At 39.3% G+C, this 19,623-nt stretch overlaps 1 protein-coding gene across 2 annotated transcripts; it reads left to right on the top strand.

Moving 5' to 3' along the window:
* Positions 2,655-18,989, top strand: LOC110395090. 2 transcript variants are annotated; one of them, XM_021389200.1, is made up of 3 exons: positions 2,660-2,730; positions 15,470-15,550; positions 16,136-18,989. In XM_021389200.1, the coding sequence occupies exon 3, from the start codon at positions 16,161-16,163 to the stop codon at positions 16,929-16,931; it is 771 nt and encodes a 256-aa protein (XP_021244875.1). In that variant the 5' UTR covers positions 2,660-2,730; positions 15,470-15,550; positions 16,136-16,160; the 3' UTR covers positions 16,932-18,989. The 2 variants fall into 2 exon arrangements, with proteins under 2 accessions (XP_021244876.1, XP_021244875.1); XM_021389201.1 differs by lacking the exon at positions 15,470-15,550 and having other exon boundaries at positions 2,655-2,730.

Below are 19,623 nucleotides of genomic sequence, written 5' to 3' on the forward strand. Positions count from 1 at the left end.
AAGAAAGAATTTGATTCCAGAATGTTGCTTTTTATTTATGTGTATTGAATAATTCTGGTCCCGGGGATGGAGACAGGGTTTTGTTTATTTATCTGAAAATCAGAATTTTGCAGAGCTGTGCCAAGCTATAAACTTTTCAATTCTCTGATCCTAACACTCAGCACAGCGTCCAACAAAAGGCTGTACATAGCCAGAGACCACTCAGGCTTCGCAGTTGCTGGCTTCAGTCATCTTTACAATTGTTTATGTGAATGTAGACCTGGGAACAGTGGCATTGTGCCAGACCTTTCCCAGAATCGCTGAGGGCTGATACAGCTTCTCATATTAATCCACCTCTGACAATGCCACAACTGAGAAAACCCAGAGGGTAGCCGTACCCTGACAGTGTCCCTCTTGCCATGCCCAAAAACATCGCTGGGCTTCTTACTTGATGGAGGTAATGATTTGGCACAGACAGCCTTCAGTCATCTGGGGATGCCTAGCCTTGCTAAGTCTTCTGTGGAACAGAGATGTGGCCCTCCATGAGTTTTTATTGCATTTTACTGATAACATCAGATTCAACAAAGAAACAAGGAATAGTATGGCAAGGAAAAAAAGGAAATGGGTAATGAAACAGCAATAAAACTGAAAGGAAATTCAGTTTTAGAAGTTTAAATGCTTTCACGCAGCTTCACGGCAGAGTCTTGACAGTCAAATATTAAACATTACACCATCTCACTGAATTTTATGTCATTATAGTAACAATGTTATTAAACTTGATATGGCCTTACTTTTAATTTCAATGAAACATATTTCCTGATCTTTTCATAAAAATGACCTTTGGGAACCATAGCAATCTAGACATTTCTTTATTTATCCTGCTGCATCAGCTAATACTTCCAATCAGAAGCTATATTGAAAAGCAAATGAAAGCCCTCACCATAATGTTGCTAGCTTGATGTTTTATTAGAACAAGATAAAAGCTCGTTTTTATGAAATTACTTCGTGTGTTACTGTGAGCAAGATAGTGTCAGTGGATCTGCAATCTGCTTTTGTAAAGATTACTTTATACTCTTTTTGTTTCTTTACTGTATTTGATACCTACTTTTTTCTGTCTTGAAAACTTTACTTTTATAATACAGCCTTTTCAGTAAGTAAAAAAAAAGCAAATACATTTGCGTGGTATCTAAGAAAGCCATTCTTTTCAAAAAAATAACCATTTCATGCTTTCCATGGACAGAATAGTGGTAACCATTTCCACTATTGGTTGAATTTTAGAGACAGCTGGTGTTGCTGAGAGCCTATGGGGTCTATAAGACAACAAGTTGTGCAAGAATCAGAAAAACTTGAATCCTGCATATAACTCAGTTTTCCCACTGCCTTTCTCTGCACAACACTGTGGGATTCATAGAATGCTGGAGTTTTTTACCTCAGTTTTGGGTTAATGAAAAAAATAAGCCTAACAGACCTGAAGAACACTGAAAGCATTGTCTGCACTTAACAGGCTTTGAGAATGCTCTGAATATTTGAAAATCAAACAGTTGTCTGAGTTGGACCCAGAAACTGCCAATTGTCCAAAAATCACAGGGAACTACTGAAAATGTGGACTTTGAAATGCAGGCCAAGCCACATCGCAAAAGAAAACCACTCTAATATTCATAAAGTTGGGAAAATGGAAAATAATCAAAATTATTCATTTCATTTTCGAGAATACATAAAGTGAGAAGAAAAACATTAAAAAGCAGAAAAGAAATGATCCCATCCGTGCAACATTCAGAGCAGAGGTTGGTCAGGAGAAGAAAGGGGATTACATTCCACAAGCTGCATTGCATTATGGACTGGAAATAGCAATAAAGAAATAAAGCAATAAGTGCATAAAAGAAGGAAAAAAAAAGAAACAATTTTCAGAATTACTGTATTAATTTGGAATGAATATGCACTAGCAAAGTTGCTTTCTAGCTTGTTAAGTGGCATAACGACTAAGAACAGTACTGACTCAAATTCATGTATGAATATTTCTTTATTGCATTCTAGGATTTAGTGATATTTAGGATAAAGCTAAATCTCTCTCATATTTATTATAAGATCAACAAAATGTATTCTTGCTAGTGTTTCTTTCCACAATTGCCTTGAATTGTCTGGGTGATCACAAGTGGAAATTACTTTACTGGAGTAACAATTGAGACATACTGGGAATAGCCTAGACAAAACATTTCTCCATGCAACAGCAGAGACTCAGCAGAATCATAAACTATCAGCTTGTCAGCTTCATGCTTTTCAATATAATGACATGAAGTTTAAGCCATATTGTATAATATGGTACAAACATACCTAACCTACATCCACTCAAGCACTTCTTATGAGGCCAAATCTCCCAGCAACACACAAAAAGATTTTTCGAGAGTTGGGAATGTTTCATCAGACCATACATGCATATAAATAAAAAGCTCAGATTAAGTTGTCAGGTGTAATGGGGTTATAAGTATCAAAAGCACTGAATGAAGTCAATAGTGGTACGAGGCCCAATTGTTCTAATGCTTGTTCTCTGTAAAACAGAATAGCTGGATGTAAGAACCCCTTTCTGAGGGACGTAGGGGGTCTGTAATGCCGCATTCCTATCGCTGTGTGGTGCTGTTCAAAGTTATAAAGCCAGTCCTCTATCACCTAGGTGCTAAGGAGAGGGTAGCCAGCAGGAGGTACTGAGGTGGCTTCAGGGTGCACCATCTACAGCAAAACCACCAAATGCTGACGGTAAGCAGCTATTTCTACTCTTGGCTAGTCTGTTTCACGTTATCTTTGTTAGCTGTGTTCAGGATAAGCAAAGTGGTGAAGTTTGCTGCCCTGTCCTTGGAGGTTTCAGCTCTCTCTAGAGCCTACATGTTGGGTTTGGTAAGGGAACTTGGTGTAAGATTTCAGGTGGATGCAGCTCTTTTCCTGGAATTTGGGTTTCTCTGTGGTGTCTGCAACAGGCCAGGAAGAAAAATGGGAAGATGTAAAGTTTCTAAATTAAATTTTATGTTGCATCTTATTTAGTATGCTTTTTCTTGGAAACCTCTTTGGGTCAAGGGCAGCTACTACAGCAAAGAGAAAGAAAAGGAAGAGGGACATCTAGAGTATTGAAAACTCCTATTTGAACTTGATAATGTGCTAAAGAACTCATATGAGAGTTCTGTTTTGTTTTTCCCTCAAAGTAGACTACAGAATCAATGGCATATCAATCTGTATTCTTTGTCTGCTTGATCACTCTTTGCTTGCTAATGAGAAACTGATGATATTTGACTTGTCTCTTTGGGGGAGGTGGGGCTGTGTTTGTAACAGGAAGAAGAATTTTTCAAGAACATTTTAAATTGTATCAGAGTCAAAACCACGTGTCCCCAGGCCACAGCTTGAGAATTTGTCAACTAAGAGCCGACACTGTATTCATCCTTAAAACTTAAATAAGGAATGGTCCATAACTGTTGTGATGTGGGCACAGTGGCTCTAAGTATCTGAAGGGAGCTGACCTTTTTCATACTAATGTTCTATTGCTGCTAATAAAAAGAAAAAAGAAAAAAAAAAGCGCATTTTTTTCAGAGATGGGAGTAGAAAGAAATATTACTAATACTTTAGTAAGATCTATGTATTCTAGCTGCAATGAAATGAGAAAGGTCAAATTTTCTCTCCCATCTCTCCCTTTTTTTTTTCATATTGTCTAACTTCTCACCCATCTTTGTTGTACTAATGAAATTAAGATATCCTTCATGATATAACTGTGAGCTAGGGAGATCTAAATTACCTTCATCTGGCATCATTCCAGGATACTATAAATGAGGTAATTGTCCTTGACTATAAAATTTGCATTTTCAAGACTTAATTGCTATCATTACATCTTTTTGTAATTCTATTAATTTAACTGAATGGAGCATTTGGTTTTATGGTAAAAATTTGCATTAAAACATTGTACATCTAAATAGAATTTTAATATTTGCGTCAAAAGCTCAGTACAGTTGTCCCACAGGACCTAAATAATTTCACAAGAAGAGAATAGTAAGCAGTCACACTTTGGGTCAACAAACAGGTTTTCCTTTGGTGAATGTTCATAGCACTTGCTGTTAGAGACACTATGTACTGAAAATCACTCCTGTCCAAGTTTTTAAAAGCCTCTGTGAGTTCTGTACCATAACTGTTAACAGGAAATGTATTTTCACAGGTGCAGGGTTTGTTCACAGCTCTGTATTCTTAAGGAATGGTCTTCCTCCTCTGAGCCCTTCTACCCTGGTTAGGCTGTGTGCTTTGGTGTGGCCTGAGAAAGCACTGAATATGCAAGCAACACTTTCTGTATGATTGTCTGCTCACAGTCGTTTAGCCGTCTCCCACTTACTATAAAATGAGGTAATTGGTCAGTATGCTAGCATCTTTTTGGGAAATATTTCTGTCTTGTGCACTGGAACCTCCCCTTGGCCACTACATAGCACTGCATAGACCTTCTCTTGGTTCTTTTTGTTCCTTTCTTCTGGTAACACAAAGCATTTTAGTCATCGGAAAACAATGGGAAAAAGGTTAAAGCAGTATGAGGAATCTGGAAAGGCCGAATGCATTGCAAATTGCAGTGAGGCCATATGTGTACTTCTTATAGATGGTACCTAGTAGTAATGTGTATTGAGTTTATTGAGTACTGCTTTATTGAGTATTCTCAGTTTGAAATTGAGTTAATCTTTTTCCAGTGTACTTACACGGTATTTGGTGTAAGTGCAACCACCACAGGTTGGTAGCCCTGCTTGTGGCAGGGGGGTTGGAACTTGATGATCCTTGAGGTCCCTTCCAGCCCATGCCATTCTGTGATTCCATGATTCTATGGTTTGAGGGAACAGAACTTCATGTCTGGTCTTCGGAGTTATTTAAGCCACTAGATCCCATAGGAGGCAGATTGTGTGTGGGTCTGGAGTACTGCAGGTAAAGACAGGTACATGGATGAGCTGACAGAATTCCATGCTGATCACAAAAGCTTATGCTATTCTCCCTGCCATGCTAACAAATGTCATTGAGTTGTACAACGTATTACTTACATAAGTAATCTAGCTGGATTTGTTTTATATTGAATGCATCTGTATTTTTTTTCTCGAGTTTTTTTCTGCAACATGTGAGTAATATTTCACAAGAGAGAGTCTGCTTGTGACAGAAATCTCATTAGCTACTCTTAATATATGTTGTATTTACTGGACTTTATAATCATTGTGTAATTAAGCTTCACAACTCGCTTGTGAAGCAGAAAAGATGAAGGATGTTTCCATTAAAGAGATTTATGGGATGGTGAAATTAAAGACAGATTTCTGAAATGGTATTGGTACCACTTCTCATTGATTTCAGCGCCTAAACATCTATGAGAACATGAAGATCTTGCAGAACTGCCTAGTGAGCCATTAGGACAGGACTAAACGTAGAACTGGGAGAACAGGATGAAGTCTTAATGTAAGATAATGCCTTTGGAGCAAGGGACGCAGCTGTTTTGCTTTCTGCCCTTAACTCTTGAATGAGAGTCACATTTCTTCACTTTGGGGACTGTTTGATAGTTCAGCGTATTCTGCAAATACAATGTAAATACGATTAATTTAAGAGCAGGTAGTCCTCTTTCTTCTACAGCCATTTACATATACAGTATTTCTACAGAGGCTTTTGTCTCCACTGGAGAAATGTCAGAGTTTTCACAGACTGGGGAAAAAGGGCTGCTGAGAGCTACAGCTCAGTGCTGAGCCTCCAAATCCTACAAGCATTAGATCTACAATGCAGTTAGATTCAGAGCTGTCTTTTTGGGCGTGTGCACAGGGTAAGAAGTCTCAATGCGTATCTGTTCTACTCAGAGACTGTTTTTTCCACTTCAGGGAGGACCCTGTGTGTGTTCTTTCTTAACGGGTGAATTTCATTTGATGTGAACATTATGCTAAGGCTGAATTTCTAGGCAGTTTATATTATATTGCATTAGGAAAAACAAACAAACAAAAACGCTTATTCCTTTGAAAAACCCAGGTCTGGCTGTTAGCGTCAATTATTTTAAACACCTACTGAATTTTCTGGCATATATATCTCATTGAATCTTGGACGTGATTTTATGTGCTTTAAGCATTTGATCACATAATCAGTTTCTGCAAAGCAACACACAGAATCCTGAGCATTGTCCTGGCGGATAGTCATGTCAAACCTGACACAAACAAACATAAGGGAACAATTGTTGTTAAAACACATTGCATCACATTGCATGTTAAAGCATTTGCTCTGGTAATCCACCATGCTGACGTGTCCCTGTGCTGATGCCATCTGAGCAGGGACTGTATCCTTAAAGTTGACATGTGCATCACATTACAGCAGTGATTTTGTTATGTATCATTGGCATAATGGATATTCAGAAGAGATTCATAATCTTGAAAGGTGGCTTGAATCCACAGATCTCATCCATATTCTGGTGACTCAGAGCATTGTGGAAACTTATTTTATAACATCTCACGCTATCTTGGGCAAAAGTAAAGTAAACAGTTGCCTAGGGCAGCAGACTTGAGAGAGAGGCTGTCCAGGTCTTGTTTCCTACTCCCTCTGTGCTGACGAAGATAGGAGCAAAATCTCTTTAACCTGCTTCTCCCCTGCCCTTCCTGCTCCCATTTCTCCAATTTAATTCTGGTGGAAATCCAAAGGCCTTTTTCTGCCCTCTCCCAGTCTCTTCTTCTCATTCATCTTTACTCTAAAGCTGCTGATTTCTCCTGGCTTTTCTTCTCCTCAGAGTTTCCACTGCTTCCTACTCAGGCTGTTCCAGGAGTGAGAGGATTCACTGTCCTTTCTGCATCTTCTTCTATACCTGCAAATGTTTCAATTTTTTTTTTTTTTTGGTAGCCTGAGCTATGTGAGAAATGCACGTTCCTGCACAGAAGTATTCTGACTCACTTGGCCATTGGTCGCTGTTGCTTTAAAAAAGCTTTTTCACGCTGGAAAAAAACAGACAGACATGGAAATCTTTGCTGTAGTGCTCGTGATTCATGAGATTAAACAAGACAAAAGTAAGATGATGTCAGCATATTACTGAATCCCTGGGAAGGTGTGGTCTGTGCTGTTGGCAATGCTATTCACACCACATAGAAGGCAATTGCAGAATTCATTGCCATGGGATGTTAGAGAAGCCAAAAGGCACGAGTGGCAAATCATTCCATAAATGGCTATTAAACACGATTATCTAGGTGCAGTATCAAGCTCAGGAAACACCTTTAACAGTGGTTGTCAGATGCTACTTGGCAATACCAGTGCAAGGATCATCCTCTCCGTGCTCTGCCCTTGTACTGTCTACAGCACTGACTGTCACTCCCTCAGCTCCTGAGATGCAATACTCAGCCAAATTCACTTTTGGCCATCTCTGTATCCGGGGCTTTTGTTCTTGTGAGTTGCATGACTAAAGAGAGTAATAATGAAATTGAATCCATTGTGTCTTTATCCAGAGACTTTTAAGTTTTAACGTATGACCAAGATCTCCTGCATCAACAGTGCTAAGGCTTGAGCTTTCAGTCGATAAGTCATATGTGCCTAATGGTTAAGGTGTACTACTGCAGACTTAGTCATCTGAAAGTTAAGTTATTTGAAAGTGAAGTTAAGAGAAGGCTACTCCACATGGCAGTTTCTCCTGTGTATTGAAAACTATCCTTAACTGTTTTCAAAAAATTATCAAAATTAACAAAATTATTGAGACTGAGCCTTCTCTTAAGACTTGTGTACTTCTGTCCAGTGAGCTTGGTAGCTTTGTTGGCAAAATGAGCACAGTTCAGAAAATGCTATTTGTTCTTCCAAGCAAGAAAGCAAGTCCTTGGGTGGTTTGCATGGGTGTTGTTCATGCATGTGCTATGAGTCCTTCCTAACTGGTTTATTTCTTCTTTGTCTCAAAGCTTTGGATTGCCTTAACTTGCTGTATTTGTCTGATTACACTTCTTTCTGGCATACATGTTATATATTCATTCTTACAACCTGCATCAAAAGGAGCTACAGAGATGTGCCACCCTTTTACAATGACAAAACAGCAACTTTCCTTCTGCAGCTTCCTTAAATCAGCAGGCTGGCAGTTTGAATTACCAATTACCTGAGTGATGACAGAAGTCTCTGGAAGGCTTCTTGTGCATTGGTATATGTACAACAACTATATACAAAAGAGAGTTGCAGATATTTCACTCATTTGACTCATTATTTTTGCCTAAGGAAGTGGAGAACACAAATGGAGGCATTTCTGTATTTATTTCCTGCACTCGCTGCCTCAGATCCCTACTGGCAATTGTTGTTATCAATACAATCTCATGTAGGAAATCAAGGATCTGTAATATGCCAAGTGTGAGGTCAGACAGGATGGTTTTGCTTTCTACTCTCAAAATCTTAATTAGTACAATACCTCCACTAGGTGTTGGAATCTCTTGGAGCAACTGAAAGTAGTGAGGCTGGTGGTGCTTTAGCTGAGAAGGCTTGCAAGGTGGCAAATTGAGCATCGATAGTTGATAATGTTCTTGCTCTGCTTTTTTAATGTTGGTCAAATAACTCTAAAGGAAGCTCTGTGAGCATAACTGAGGATTAAATTGTGCCCTGGTGTCACTGGAGTTAGTGGCAGATTGCTAATACCTTCTGGGTAGGACAAGGATTTAGGACTACAGGTACCAGTGCGATTCTAGCAGGGCCTTTGCCTAGGGCTCAGGGTGGGGGCCTAGGGAGGTTCAACAGGGATTCAAGCAGGCAGAGCTGCACAGAACTTCAGTGGTATGCGGTAACGTTACAATTTTGGCATTCAGCACCTAACTACTCTTTATTTCTGGGAAGCACTCATTATTTCTTCTGTTCAGTTTGAGACTTCAGAAGGGTAGTATCTCAGATTGTTCTTTCTTAGCCTGTCCTCTGTTCAAGCAAGTCAAAATTGGACTCCATATCTGTTCTTCTGTTAAAAAGTAAGTGTATGTAGATATGTATCTCTGAAATAAACGTCCAAAAGTCTGGAGGCTTGTCTTTCATTAGCTGTATATGGCTTCTCTGCTACTTTCTAATCTCTTAAACCTTTTACTTACAGGGAAGAGATAAATCCCTATCTGATAATAATTCTATAGACAATGGGTTGGACTCTGATAAACTGAGCAAAGGGCCTCTAGATGTAAAAGTGTAATTACCCGTGTAAAAGAATTTTCCATGCTTAGGCTAACCTCTGAAAGCAGGGTGCAAAAATGCAGGCTGCTGAGCAGTGCAAAGTAAGGACATGATCACGTACCACAAACCCAGTGGTCCACATGCCTTCTCTCCCCATCAGAATCATCAGTTAGCTCTCCTGTAACTGAGCTTTATATCAACAACACTACGTAGTGCTCAGTTTGTGGGTTTTGATGACCGCTGTGTATCCTGCTTGGTCTCCCCCATCTCAATCACACTGTTAGCTTCCAAAGGTATTAAGGTCCTTCTCAGCCTCAGGTAAACTTGAACCGTTTTTGATTTTGTTTGTATTGAACACAAATGGTGTGTGCATCTATGTAGGCACTATGAGTAAGGCTGGATTGCTTGGGGTGCTATGCAAGGATTGACATGCATGTTTAGCAGGAAGGCATACTGAATGAGAAAACAGAATTTGTAAGATCTTTCTAGATGCAATCTTATTTTACCTCTTGATGATGATCTGTAGAGTTGCGTCTTCATGAGTGATCTTAAGATTCACAGAAATTGTTAGGCTCAAAGAACATTAATACATTTCTTTTTCTTTTGCCACTTAATGTGAAAATATTTTTAACAACAATAACAAAAAGACAATGCCTATAGATATAATTTTCTTTGCAGTCTCTCCTCATATTGTTCTGGCTTAACAGATAAGAGAGAAAATGCACACACATTTTAAAGCAAAGTTGTTAATTATTTTAAATGCTTTTGACTTCTGAAAAGTTCTGTAAGTTCATTTGAAATTGTGGTGAAACACCAAGCTATTACTTGTCTGCCCTTTCGCAGCTTAGCCTCATTGCCTCAATTCTTCCCCCCATGTTTTTCTTCTCTTCTATCTCTCACAGTGCTCTGTTTATTATTCCTGCAGCCTAGTTGTCTTCTTTCCTTAGCCATCAGTATGTCAGTTACAGTTAAATGTCAAAAAGAAAGTAAACATAAACATCAATTATCAAAAATTATATGCTCTGTTTACATATTCCTCAGCAAAAAGGATTTTTCCCTCAATGCATACCAAACGTGAGTCTTAACTAGGCACGTGAGTTGTCTGTACTTTCATTTTCACATCTGAAATCGAACAGCTATGTTGAGTAATCCAGTGTTTACCTGCTAGGCATGGAGTTCTAACAATTTACGAGCAATTCTTATGAATCTTTTAATACTGGAGGTTATTCAAATATGTTTCAAGTACCGTTTTTTTTTTCTGCAGGAAGATTTTTTTTGTCTCTCTTCTCCATAGGAAGACTATAATAGCATGTCAGTTACCTGTTCTTTCTACTTATTTTTTTTTTCCTCTTTGCATTCTCTTCTCCATTTTCTTCATTGTTGAACAAAATGATAGGCATCCCTCCAAATTAAGATTTTTTTTCTTTTAAAAAGAGAGCAGGATGGCCATCACACTGAAGGTCACCTTTAATTTTGACACCATAAAACATAATTTTTTCTTTATTCTTGGAAAAAATAATCAAACTTTCACTGATACTTGGAAAAATTTTCACTCTGACATCTAAAGGAAGCTATTACTTGCAATCTAGCTTTTTTCAGCTTATAATCATCTTTTCCTTTTTGGTACAATAGTAATGAATTATAAACACATTCTTCTCACTGGAGGAAAAAAACCTCACAAACTTTAAGTGGGGTAAATTGGTTGTTGTCAAGATTCATGTTTCTTTGAATTCAATATAAAGTTTTCTGTTTTCACCTTTTACCTCACAGAGTATATGCTGTGAATGCCCTGAACATCTAAAGCTTTCTCCTTTATTTTCTGTTATGCAACATTCTTAACTTACTCTAGAAATGCAAAGAGTTGACTTTGCACTGAGAGAAGTCTGCCCGTTTCAGTCAGTGAATTGACCTACACTGAATCAAGCACAATCCCAGCTACATGTGCCCATTGATCTTCCAATTCCACTTCAGACTCCGTGCAGTTCTGAGTGCCTGCTGTTACAGCTGAAGTAGATGCCTGAGTTCACAAGTCTTTAGAAACTTCTTGGTGACTATTTCAGCATACAGGCATGGCTCCATGGATGGGATGTGTTTGGTATATTGGTTTATGCAAGGACAGCATTATTCTTTTTCTTAGTTAAAAGGGATTCAAACCATAGGCTAATGTTCTCCATATAGATTATAGGGAAAACAGCTGCTGCCTTGAAAATCAAAACATTCTGCTGTTAGAATCTCTTTATGAATCCATATAAGTATATTTTTCATTTTATGTCCCTGAGAATATTTAGGCTTAAGCAGGGTTCGAAGTTGAGTTGCTGAAATACTGTGGTGAAAGTTGTCATCAAGTCCTTCCTAGTGTTCAAGTTGTTTTGGTACCTGCTGTCCTGAGATTTTCAAGCTTGCAAACTCAGCTCAAACTTAGCCTGAGCTACTCTTTCAGAGACTTGCATCTCTTGTAGGCAATTCTGCTAAAACTGACAGCAAACTTACTAATTTTTACCCATCGTGGCAGATCATTTCAGTGTTTTTTGTACTTAATATTAAAGATGGTTGACTAGATTCATGTTTGAAGACATTGAACTTTCCCCCACAATTAAAATTACGTATCCACTTAACCTGGAAGATTTTAGACAAAAAGTTATCTGCAAACGTGATTACATTGCATCTGTATGTGGATACCGAATTTCCTTTTGCCGGGCCATAGAAAGCTATTGTGATGTCCCACTGTGCTTCTCCCTGCCTCTTAAATACCTATAGCACATTCCAGTCTCTTCAGTAGACTTAATGTAAAGCTGGGCTGCATTTATTTTGCATTTCTTTGCTGGTGTAAGAGGACTGCAGAAATGATGAGGAATGGATGAAGGTGAGAACAGAACGTGCTGAGCAATGGTAATCTCTGGCTGGCCAGTGACCCCTCTGGGTACCGTTAGCATCCAGTGTAATTCAGAGCAGCAGTAATAATTCATGTCTGGCTTGGGTATAGAGGCAGAAGAAAGGGAACATATGACTTTCTTCTATGACTTACTGCCCTGTAAAAGGATTTTAAAGAATCTTTGGGGAAAAATTTAGGTCTCAGATGCACACATGTGGATCTCATTGATTTCATGGGAGACCATGAGAGTGTGTACATTAACAGACAGAATATAGCTTTTGATCTTTAAGAGCAATTAATATAAAACATGGAATTACACTACTGTGTAATAGGATATTTTTTAACTACTTTGTTAAAAGTACTCCCCAAACCCAAATACAAAAGAACATAACATCCCAGGCCAAAGTCTTGTAATGACATATCTCTACCAACACCTGTCACTTTCTGACGCTGCTCGTGTGTTTGAATGTTAGGCTTTGAACTTCAGTAAAACATTTGTACTTAATAAAAAAAAAGACTTCCTGTCCTCACATCTGTCCAAGCTGGTGAATGGCCTTACAGTGGAAGGAGAGAGTTAACCGTTGTGACTCTCTGCAGGACTTCTCTTCTGACCCTTTCCTGTCCCTGTGTGATGTGTTGACATGCATCCCGATCACACAAACATAAGGCATAAAGCACTCGAGAACACATTTATGGATCTGAGACTGCAGGCTACCACGTACTTATCATTGCTAATACCTGATGGAGATGATGGATGAAAAAAATCAATGTTGGCAGAGACCTTGCAAGGATGTATAGGACTGATAGCTTAGAGTACATAAGTAGAGTCTACACCTTGAAACTACTGTGGTCACATCTACCCATGAATGGATGGTAATAAACTGCAGTGACCCTCAACAGGAGGTGTTCTTGCTTTCATTCTACCTACCTGAAATGCTCATTGTATTGGACCAACAGATGAATTTACTGTGAAATTTGAAACAGCTTCTGTCTGGAAAGGTTCCCGCAGACAGAACCTAGCAAAGTAGGTCCAAAGTGAGCAACAGGTATCCAATAAAGCCTGCAACGGATTCTTAGTTGGAGCAGCAAGCTCTTCCAAAAGTTTCTTCACCAAGTGAAATGTCACAATGTGCCTCTCATAGAAGAAGCTGTGTGTTTCTTGTCTCTTTATTAACCTGTTGATTTGTAAATAAAAGAAAGCTAAATTGTAGGAGTTATTTTGCCCAGTCTTGGGAAAGTAGGACTGTTGTATAGTCTTGGAACAAGAATTTACATGTTTCCAGTTGAAATAGACCGTGTCCTTCTTCCTTATTCCCCCACTGTAAATACAGAACAGACTTCTCCTGAAAAGGTATCCACTGGTCTCCCTGTTTTCTTGGAAAGCCCACACTTTTGTCCTTGTTTCATATTTAAATATCTCAATGCTTGGCTGAAGTGTTGAATAGATGTTCACCTTCAGGCGCCAGCTGAATCTAGAAAAATTCCATCTGATGTTCTAGATGAAATTTTAGGAAACTGTGAATAAAGAAAAACAGAATAAAAAGGAAATATGCATGCACACTTAGCTGTAAGTGACACATTTTAGTGCATTTCAGTATTACTCTGTATCTTACTGTATTTTTGTTGTGCTAAATCTCTAAGTCCAACTGACTGATTTTTTTAATGTTAAATTTCATAGATTACCACTGAAGTAGTCAAATTCTATGAAGAGCCATCTAGCTCAGTAAGCTTTGATTTTGTTTGTAGTTTTATCTAGGTGGTTGTGCAAAATGCCTTTTTCAAACCTCCTCCCTTTACAGAACAGCACTGCCTGTAAAAAAAATTTGCTGAAAAAGTGAAGCTGCAGAGAGATGTGAAGTTTAAAAAAAAAAAAAAAAAAGTATATCCTCTTATCTAGCTTGCCCTGTTGGACTACTAGAAAATATTCACTTCGTAGCAAATTGCTGCAAAGTTAGAAGTGAAGAACACAATAGGATGCTTGGTAGAAACTATTGGCATGGCTTGAGACCCTGTATTATCTAACACCCATCCACTGTCCTCTTCGTAGTTTAAAGACAGGGCATCGGGTTGCCCAGAGAGGTGGTGGATGACCCATCCCTGGAGACATTAAAGGCCAGGCTGGACAGGGCTCTCAGCAACCTGATGTAGCTGTAGATGTCCCTGTTCATTGCAGAGGAGTTGGACTAGGTGGCCTTTAAAGGTCCCTTCCAACTCTAAGGATTCTGTGATAAAATATACCTGCAGCCCTTTGGAGAGGAAAGCAGCCAAAACTAGGATTATGCACAATACTGCATTATAATGATCCTTTTTGGAGTAAAATCTCTGATATCTGAGTTTTGTGCTCGTCAATTACGCTGACTTCTGATTCAGATAAATAGAAATCAGTAATATACAGCCTTGCAAAGCTTATTTATTCACCACGTATTAATCTCATCGTAGTCTTAATTATAAAATCCGCAGCATGATCTGGCACATAAACACAGCAGAATTAGTTATTTCACCGATTCAACACATGCAAAAAAGCAGTGTTCAAGTAGACTTTGGGGTATAAATCTGAACTTGTTAGCTGGAGTTCAGATGTTCAACCTTGGAATTATATCTCATTTAACAGATTAATTAGATAGTCAGATGAAAAATTATATAAAAAAAAGAGTTATCTGTGTTGTGTTGTATGTAGAAGTGGAGATGGAATCTACCCTCATTCTTTACCAGTTCCAGGAAGACTCAAGGTAGTGTTTTGGGTTGGTTCTTTTTTATTCATGTTAAGAGAATAAAGTAGAGAAAGCCTCAGGACAGCTTAAGCCCCGTGGCAAATTCACAAAAGTAGATGCAGATAGGTATTTTTTGAATTCTGTTCCTGGCATTACAAGTGGGAGAAGATGCTGAAGGTAGCTTTTCTAAACATCAAAGGTGCAGACAAAGTTTACTATTCTGTTGGATATTTAAGTTCGTTGCAGGGGTTTTTTTTTTTCTGAAAGATTAGGTCAGCATAATTAAATATAGGTGTATATTATACACTTAAATCTACAGCTTCTGGCTGCCTTTATGCTTAGCATTCAGTTGGTGCCAAAAGCTTGTTTCATCTTAGGTTCATGCATCTGAAGTTTATCTAAGCTTGTTCTCTCTGAAGAAAAACATGTATGAATTGGAGTCCAGAATGCCTTGCACTCTTTTGGGAGCTGTATTTGCTCCTTGCTGATTGATGGAGACAGGATGGGCCATATGTATCATCCCCTGTAGATTGAGTGAATCAGATATGTTTGTGTCTGTGGTTGAGAAATAATGTCATCCAATCCCAGTTTTCATTTTGGTGCTCAAAGATGACAGAAGAGCTGGATGCCAGGGAGGAATGTCCTCTTAATAAGGAAAGGGGGAAAAAAAAAAAGCCAGCCCTTCACTTCTCAGTGATTGGGATTCACTGTGTTGTTGCTGGGTGGAACTGAGTAATGCTGTTGCTGCTCCTGCTTCTTCACAGTGATGTTTCTGTTCCAGTTTTTGCTGACTCATATTCAGGAAAACATGATGCGCAGACACAGTGCACTGTAACTCTTTTTCTTTCCCCCACTAACCTCGGTAAGTAAGCTTTTTTTCCTGTCTATGGCTAGCATAGTACTATTATTGCTCTGCTGATAGAGTTAGTAGGAGGGGAAAAGGCAACCTTGTAAACAAACTGCTAGCAGACAGATTAATCTAAAAGAGGGCATTTAAATGAAATCTGCTGTTTGTGGTACATCCACCTCTTTAGGGCAGATCAATCCTGATAACTCGCCTGTCTCTACGAACTGCACTTGCTAGAGCTGTGTTCTTAAATGGGAGAAGTGCTTACAATAGCCATTTACAACTGTATTCTGTTTAATTAGTCAGCAAAGCCAGTGCTGCAGGGATAGATCACTTTGCTTTAAAGATTTGAGAATGTTAATAGTACAGTATATCATTTTAATTATTATTGGATTAATGTTGTGTCTCGAAGAACATCCAATGCAAATCACAAGAAATGGCCTGAAGTGACCCAAGGGTTGTGCTTTATGAGAAAATTAATAGGTCCATTGGTTAAATACAAGGAGAGGTTCTTTCTTCAAATGTCACTCTGCATGGGTCTGCTGTGTGTGCCTGTGTGTATGTGGAAATGAAATCCTCTTGCTTCCACTTTGTCCACAGAAAGTTTCTGTAGCTCATGCAATAAATGGCTGAGGAAACAGGTGCAGTAACAAGAAGTGAAGAGGAGACCCCAAAAAACTGTGAAGAAGACCCATTTCCCAGTCGTGATTCTGACACGGCATTCCCTGATTGCTATGCTGGCCTCAGTGAAGGCAACGGAAGCTCAGTGGTGCCCGAAAGACTGTCTGTCCTCTCTAGCAAGGCTGTGGCCCAAGCGAAAGCACTTGCTGGACCAGAGGTCATCAGTGGCAGCCAGGCACAGAGCAAGGCCTCTGCCTTGACCAAGCACCAGCTGATGGCTGTCAGTGCATCAGCAGGAGGCTCGTCCTGCTCCACAACAGTCTGTAAACCCAAGCGTGAAAGCCTCTTCTGCAGCTGCGACCAGGATTTGGGGGCGTCATGTGTCCCTGGGGTGCCTGAGGGGACTGGTGAGCCCTCCAGGGCAGTTGTGGCCCTGTTGGTGAACAACCTCAGGTGCTGCCACGTGCCAGCTGCCAGCGCACGGCCTGTGGAGAGCTGCACTGAGGGCAGCCCTAGCAGTTTAGGCTCAGCCATCTGGATGAAGACCACAACAGTGATGGAGACCTTAGAAAATAAGAAAAAGGAGGAAAAGGAGAAGTACCGGCTCCAGCTAGCAATGTATCGAAGACTCCTGCTATTGCGTTCTATCAGGAGCTTGCACAAGCAGCTGGAGCAGCAGCAGGCCAGGCTACAGGAATGCTATGGCATGGTCATAAATACCAAGAAAGAAGTGTTGAAACACATTCGTTCAACCTTGCCTTCTCCTTCTCCATAATCATGTTGCTGCATGCAAAAATGAGCTTTGTAATGCCACTGGAGCCGTCAGTAAGCTTGCACGCCATGAGGTGGTTTCCTCTGAGCCAAGAGAACGTGCCCACATGTGCTGAGAGCAGAGAGAAAACAGCAACAGCAGAGCAGAAAGAAAGGGGAAGGCAAAGCATTGGCCCCTGAATTTGTCTGCCGGGAGCTGGAATAAGATTATATCTGTGCAATAGTGTTATGCTTGATGAGCACTCAAGACTTCAAGCAAAATTAAAAAAAAAACAAAAACGGCTTACATGATCAGTAAAGGTGATTTGATGCCAGAGTTGCTGATTGCTAAATATGTGATACAGCACACCTCCCTTGTACTTTTAGTGCTAATAGAATGAGCAAAATTAGGGTTCAGTTCTCTTCAAGAGCCCAGCAAGCCAGGATATTAGGAGCGTTTAAACTCAGGCTTGATGATGTCCACCCAGCTGCCTGCTTTTCACAAAGCTGCTAAGGCTACTGTATGTTTGTGACCTCTACCCTCCCACAGAATGTATTTATAGTGACCAGAAATCTTTCAGGGAGGTAGAACAGTCAAACACATGTATAGAGAAACTGTGCAATTGCCTAAGCCTTATTAGGAAAGCAAGCTAAAAACAAAGGCCTCATAATCTGGCATTATGTTGGAAGCCCAGACTGTCAGTGCCAGGGGAATGTTTGAGGTCTGCACAATTATTAATCTGCTGCTAACTCCCAGTGGCACTGGTGTCTGCAAATCAAGCATATTTTGTGCCTTACTGCTGTCATTTAATGGAAGTTGGTGACAATTAGCACTTTTTATCCAGGTGTATTAGACGCCTCGAAAACCCTAGAGCAGTTTCTCCAATTGCTAGGTTAGGATGCCTGCAGGAAATCTGATGTCAGTAAGCAACAAACAAACATAGAGAAAAATAAAGAAAAAAGATGCAACTTCTTTGTATGCATTAAAAAGCCAATCTGGGTTCCTATTATTGAACAGCAAATTGAATTGTTGAATGTGCTGTCTTAGAATCTGAAGCAAAAATTATTTGAGGAGAGAAGCTATTGAAAAGCTCCCCTTTCTGGGACTTAAAGTGTCATAGAAAAATCTTTTTTCTTCAGATATTCATTTCTGATGATGCCACCTTTTTTTTTTTTTAACCCTGTTGTTCTTTGTTACAAATGTGTAGGTAGATGAGCAATCAAACAAGTTTTTGGCATGGGTTTGTTTTGTTTTGTTTCTTTTGCATGAAAAGGCAAGTCTGTTACTAGAAGTCATATCTTTCTCAGAATAGGGTTCTATATATCGAAAACTTTTTCTCCTTGGCGCTTTTGTGTGCTCATAGAGGGAAGGTGTCTGTGTTTGTGTGCACACACAGGCACCTATACACAAATGGTCCTGAAAGGCTGGCACTTCTTTTTCTGTAGTAGAAACAGGAATAATCTCAAAATAATCTTTGCTGTCTTTGAGGAGTTGGTTGATTAGATTCACATGCGCACATCTGTGAGCAAGGTATTGAAGTAATTTAACAATTGAAGTGCAGCACAACATTGTTATTATTCCATCTTTATATTTCCTTGCACCCAAAATAATGGAAGCCCCCTGGGTATGCACAACCTTACATAGGCTTATTCATCTCCTTGGGCCCCTGCACAGCCTCTTACACAGCACAAGCCTGTAATTTTGTATGCAGAATTACCATAGAAACGTTCTTGGCATCAAGGAGGTGTTTGAAGGAGCATCCTGCACTGTCTCATATAGGGAATTTGGGTTGCCAGAGGCTGTCAGTGGGCTGCAGAAGATAGAGCTGGGGAATCTACGTGACTGGAGGACATTACTCCTGTGCTCCGATCCCACCCAGCTCTGTTCAGCCTTGGGAAAGCTGTTCTCTGCCAGTAACTCACATTTACCAAAGAACACTAAACTCACCTCAAAGGTAATCTGTTCTGTCTTAATATGCCTCCTAGGAAGGAAGAATGATCATGGCTGAGAGGACTATGCAAAGATTTGATTTTTTTAATTATTATTATTTTAATTTTATTTTTTTCAATTCCTGACCTAAGAAAACCCACTTTTTTTTTTTAATTATTATTTTCCATTGATTAAGAGTGAAAGTAAGAGTTCGGTTAACCCAAACACAAGCAGACCACTATTAGGTTGTCTTTGTTGGGGAAAGAAATATTGGAAAAGGGGTGCATCTCTCGAAGATAAATAAATGCAAAATTACTGAATTCTGAAATTAAATGTCACACTTTTTCCATTAGGATGAAAATTAAAAAAAAAATGTTAATTCTTCTTCATAGATAATTTTGGCCTAATTTTTTTTCTTTTTTCTTCTGAATAAGATTCAGCTAACACTGTCATGTTGAATTTTCTGCTGGCATGAAATACATGTGCACAAATGTGAGGTGGTGTAGCTGATTTGCCTCAGTAGCTGCTGAAGTTATGTCCTGTCCATCACTGTGTAGAGCTACCTATAGTGTCAATTCTTTTTAAAGGTGACTAGAGAAACACTGAAAAATATTTCTTACACCATCCACAGCTCAGCAATAGTTGATTTGTCAACCTGTCTAATTGCAAGTGCTTTGTGGCGTAACTGTGACGTCTTTTTTGTATGACATCTCTCATAACTTTTCTTGGTTCTTACTGGAATCAGTAGATGCTTCTGCAATATGAATATTGAATGTCAAGAGGTCTG

The sequence above is a fragment of the Numida meleagris genome, chromosome 2, assembly GCF_002078875.1.
Source record: "Numida meleagris isolate 19003 breed g44 Domestic line chromosome 2, NumMel1.0, whole genome shotgun sequence".
NCBI lineage: Eukaryota > Metazoa > Chordata > Aves > Galliformes > Numididae > Numida > Numida meleagris.